This window comes from Streptopelia decaocto, assembly GCF_964273445.1.
Source record: "Streptopelia decaocto genome assembly, contig: HAP1_SCAFFOLD_244, whole genome shotgun sequence".
NCBI lineage: Eukaryota > Metazoa > Chordata > Aves > Columbiformes > Columbidae > Streptopelia > Streptopelia decaocto.
The window spans coordinates 52,919-57,766 of NW_028116390.1; the positions used below are offsets into that span (position 1 = coordinate 52,919).

Consider the following 4,848-nt stretch of genomic DNA (forward strand, 5'->3'; position numbering starts at 1 on the left):
TCACCAATCCCAAACACCGCACCGTGCTGGGTACGGGGACACAACCAGCGCCAGCACGCACCAAACCAGCCCGCGAACACCAAACCAGCTGTCGAGGGTTTAGATTGCGGGGTGACAGTAAAACCCTGGCAGATGTATTGTTAACCTCCTCTCCCCCCCACTTCCCCCTTTTGCCCCTCCCTCTCCCCCCTTCCACTCAGCACAGGCGATCGGGAGGGAAAGAAGAACAGAGAGAAGAGAGTTGGAAAAATAACAATGTTTTACTAATGCTACTGATAAAATAGAGAAAATAATACAAAATATACAAAACCAATCTTGAAAGTCTCAGCAACTGCAGGGCAGGCACCCAAAGTCCTGGACTGGACTCTGCAGCCAAGCGGAGCTGGATTCAGTCTGTCACTGGCCTCAGTTCACAAGCCGGCACCCAAAGTCCTGGACTGGACTCTGCAGCCAATGGAGCTGGATTCAGTCTGTCACTGGCCTCAGTTCGCAGGGACGACCAGCAAGATCCTCTCCTGATGGTGCCATAAGCAGAAGGGAAAAAGGCAAAAGGGACGAGATCCTTGTGATCTCCCACTTTTATATGAAGTATTCACGTGAATGCAATGTTATACACAGTTGGTCAGTTTCTTGGTCACTTGTTTCTCGTCGCCCCTCTCACAAGATGTCCATCCATGCTTATCAATAAGTTCACATTCCAGTGCTAGGTTCACCAAAACATGGGTCTGGTTCTCCAGGAAAACGCAGCTAATATGAAGCTTTAGCTGACAGGCAAAATTCACTGAAAGAGAAACTTGTTTTTTAACAAAACCAGGACACCAGCCCGGCACCGGCACCGGCGGCGCAGCGGACGCTGCGTGCGGAGCAGCGTTTACTGAGTAGCCAGGAAACCAAATCACACCAAAGAAAGCGGTTATAACCCCTGATCGAAAGAGCCGCAAGCGATCGCAGGTGTGAACAGGGCAGGGAAACCGCAGGCAGAGGAGCTGCCAGCGCGGCCGGGGCAGCGCGGTGGGACCGGTGCACCGGGACCATTGCGGCGGGACCAGCACGGTGGGACCATCGTGGTGGGACGAGTGGCCACCTCCTCCCACTGGCCCCAGGGCAGGGGCCGCATCCAGCCGCACGTCCGGTGCTCAGGCGCTGAGCACTGCGGGGACAGAGGAATAGAGCGCGTCACCCAGGGCCACCTCCCCGTCCCCAACCCCGTGTCCCCAGCCCCGTATCCCCTCCCACAGCCCCGTGTCCCCAGCCCTGTGTCACCCAGGGCCACCTCCCTGTCCCCAGCCCTACGTCCCCTCCTGCAGCCCCGTATCCCCCTCCCGCAGCCCTGTGTCCCCGTCCCCAGCCCCACGTCCCCTCCCCAGCCCCACGTCCCTCTGCTCGGGGTCCCGGGGAGCAGGGAGAGCCAGGGCCGCCCTGTCCCACCGTCCCCCCCCGGCTCTGTCCCGTGCCGCACCTGGGGCTGCGCTGCTGGAGCCGTTGGAGCCGTTGGAGCCGTTGGAGCCGCCGGACCCTCCGTCCGCACCTGCAGAGACAACCAGCTGTGAGCGCCGGCGCCGGGAGCCGCGGCCACGCTGCAGCCCCCACAGGCGCCACCAGCACCGCGGGGACAGCGACAGCGGCCACAAAGCGCAGAGAATGCAGCTGGATGCGCCCCCGGTGCCCCCGGTACTCACTGGGCGCCACGCCGTAGCCCTTCTGCTTCTTCCCTAGGGAGACAAAGAGGTGTCGGCACCCACCGCGGGGGGTCCCCGAGTGCCCGGCCCCCGCGCCCTCGCCGGCCCCGCTTTACCTGAGCGGTACCGCCGGACGGCGACTCCGGCGCCCACAGCAGTGACAACCACGACGGCGGCGGCCACGGCCCCCAGGATGGTGAGCGGGCTGGACTCCGGCTCTGGGGAGGGACGGGTGTGAGGGGGGAACCGGACCCGCCGCGCCCCGCGCCCCCGCGCCCACGGGCCTCACCGCTGGCGAACAGCCGCGGCTCGGGCAGGCTGGCGTGCTCCACGCGGCACCGGAACCTGTCCCGCTCCTCTGGCCGCGCCTCGATGGTCGCCCACGTGTGGTAGGTGCCGTCGCTGTTGGGCACGACGCCGCCCCACTCGGTGTCCTGGTCCCGGACCTCGCCGTCCTTGAGCCAGCTGACGGCGATGGGCCGCGGGTAGAAGCCGAACGCGCGGCAGCGCAGGGTCAGGATCCCGTGCGCCTCCGACGCCGACACGCGCACCGCGGGCGGCTCTGGAAGGGCAGCGGTGAGCGCTGGCACACACGCCCATCCCCGGCGGCCCCGGTGTCCCCGGCATCACTCACCTTTGCGCTCCAGCACGTCGCGCCCGTAGCTCAGGTAACTCCGCAGCCACTCCATGCACCTGTTCTCCACGAAGTGCTTCACCCGCTCGGCTTCAGCCCCGTCCTCCCACTTCCTCTTGGTGTTCTGTGCCGCCACATCCGCCGCGGTGAACGTCATGGTGTCCAGGTCAAAGGCGATGTAATCCTTCCCATTGTAGGCGGACTGAAAATACCCCCTGGTGCTGCCGTCCTCCAGGAGGTCACAGCCGACCATGCCCTGCACGGTGTGAATCCCTGAAACACGACCGGGGACAGGGGGACGTTCAGTGGGGCACAGAGCCCTGGTAGCGCCCCCACCCAGCCCCGCGTGAGCCCGGGGGGTCGGGGCACAGCACCCGGGCTGCCCCACGGAGTGTGACACAGAGCCCTGCACACGGGGCACGGCCACGCTGCACCGGCCCCACGGCACCCGGGACAGGATGGGGGACGGGGACCCAGGAGCTGGGGGGACAGGAGGGGCTGGGAATGGGGACCCAGGAGCTGGGGGGACAGGACGGGGGACGGGGGACCCAGGAGCTGTGGGGACAGGAGGGGCTGGGATGGGGGACCCAGGAGCTGGGGGGACAGGAGGAGCTGGGACGGGGGACCCAGGAGCTGGGGGGACAGGACGGGGGACGGGGGACCCAGGAGCTGTGGGGACAGGAGGGGCTGGGATGGGGGACCCAGGAGCTGTGGGGACAGGAGGAGCTGGGAATGGGGACCCAGGAGCTGGGGGGACAGGACGGGGGACGGGGGACCCAGGAGCTGGGGGGACAGGAGGAGCTGGGAATGGGGGACCCAGGAGCTGTGGGGACAGGACGGGCTGAAACTGGGACCCAGGAGCTGGGGGGACAGGAGGGGCTGGGATGGGGGACCCAGGAGCTGGGGGGACAGGAGGAGCTGGGACAAGGGACCCAGGAGCTGGGGGGACAGGGGGGGCTGGGACTGGGGACCCAGGAGCTGGGGGGACAGGGGGGGCTGGGATGGGGGACCCAGGAGCTGGGGGGACAGGACGGGCTGGGACTGGGGACCCAGGAGCTGTGGGGACAGGACGGGCTGGGACTGGGGACCCAGGAGCTGGGGGGACAGGAGGGGCTGGGATGGGGGACCCAGGAGCTGGGGGGACAGGACGGGCTGGGACGGGGGACCCAGGAGCTGGGGGGACAGGAGGGGCTGGGACTGGGGACCCAGGAGCTGGGGGGACAGGAGGGGCTGGGACTGGGGACCCAGGAGCCCCCCAGACCTGGGGCATGGGTGATGGGTGCTGGTGGGGGGATGTGCTGGGCTGGGGGATCCAGAAGCCCCCCCGGCTCTGGGCTGGGGGATCCAGAAGCCCCCCCGGCTCTGCGATGGGGGATCCAGCACTGGGAAGGGGCCGGGGCAGCGGGGACCCCTCAGTGGGGTCCCTGCCAGTGAGAGCCGCAGGGACGGGGCGGCGCTGGCCAGGGCAGGTGTCGGGGGGCAGAAACTCTCCCGCCCCACGGAGCCCCCCCCAGCCCCACGGAGCCCCCCCCAGCCCACACTCACTCCTGCTCTGGTTGTAGTAGTCCCGCAGAATTCCCAGGTGCTTGCGGTAAGCCTGCTGATTGCGCAGCGAGCTCTGGGTCTGTCTGTTCCAGTAGTGCTGGTCCAGATTCGCCGCCATCCACTCGGCCCGGGGCACCGCCCGCCCGGTGTCGCTGTCGTAGTGCATGATGGGGTTCCCATCCATGTACCCCACAAACATGAACTCAGGCAGCCCCGGGCTGGGCTCTGGCACCCCAACGTGGAAATAGCGCAGGGAGTGGGGCCCTGTGGGGGCGGGGGGCGGTGAGAAGTGGGGGCAGCTCGGGGTGCGGGGCAGCGTCAGGGGGGACACTGGGGGGGCGAGTTGTGTCCTGGGTCCGGGAACAGAAGCCCAGGACGTGCTGGGATCAGGCAAATGGGGGTTTGGTGGCTGGGGGACCCGAGCTGCCCGGGAAGGTGGGTCCAGGGGGTCCCGGTGCCCAGGGAAGGGGGTCCAGGGGGTCCCGGTGCCCAGGGCAAAGGGTCCAGGGGGTCCAGGGGGTCCCGGTGCCCAGGGAAGGGGGTTCAGGGGGTCCCGGTGCCCAGGGCAAAGGGTCCAGGGGGTCCCGGTGCCCAGGGAAGGGGGTCCAAGGGGTCCCGGTGCCCAAGGCAAAGGGTCCATGGAGTTCCGGTGCCCAGGGCAGAGGGCCCAGAGGGGCCCAGGGGGGTCCAGGGGGTCCCGGTGCCCGGTAAAGGGGGGTGAAGGGGGGTCCGGGGGGTCCCGGTGCCCGGTAAAGGGGGTGAAGGGGGGTCCAGGGGGTCCCGGTGCCCGGTAAAGGGGGTGAAGGGGGGTCCGGGGGGTCCCGGCCCCCGCGCTCACCGCTCGCCGCCCCGCCCAGGGCCCCCAGCAGCAGCAGCAGCAGCAGCCGCAGAACCGGCGCCCGTCCCGGCCCCATGGCCGCGCGGCTCCGCTCCGCTCCGCTCCTCAGGGGACCCGCCGCAAAGCCCCGCCCCGAGCCCCGGCTCCACCCC

At 68.4% G+C, this 4,848-nt stretch overlaps 1 protein-coding gene across 1 annotated transcript; it reads right to left on the reverse strand.

Moving 5' to 3' along the window:
- Positions 1-240: 240 nt before the first annotated feature.
- On the reverse strand, positions 241-4,797 carry LOC309452225 (class I histocompatibility antigen, F10 alpha chain-like). Its single transcript, XM_082076897.1, has 8 exons — positions 4,697-4,797; positions 3,859-4,122; positions 2,314-2,586; positions 1,969-2,241; positions 1,796-1,897; positions 1,680-1,712; positions 1,460-1,528; positions 241-1,150 (listed from the first exon to the last, which is right to left on the reverse strand). Exons 1-8 carry the CDS (start codon positions 4,770-4,772, stop codon positions 1,137-1,139), a joined length of 1,104 nt encoding a protein of 367 aa, XP_081933023.1. The 5' UTR covers positions 4,773-4,797; the 3' UTR covers positions 241-1,136.
- Positions 4,798-4,848: the final 51 nt, after the last annotated feature.

Excerpts from the sequence above, each read along its gene's own strand:
- LOC309452225 (XM_082076897.1), bottom strand. The coding sequence starts at position 4,772 with ATGGGGCCGGGACGGGCGCCGGTTCTGCGGCTGCTGCTGCTGCTGCTG. Across the intron at positions 2,587-3,858 it reads CTACTACAACCAGAGCAGGA|GGATTCACACCGTGCAGGGC; the intron begins GTGAGTGTGGGC and ends GTCGTGTTTCAG. Across the intron at positions 2,242-2,313 it reads CGACGTGCTGGAGCGCAAAG|AGCCGCCCGCGGTGCGCGTG; the intron begins GTGAGTGATGCC and ends CTGCCCTTCCAG.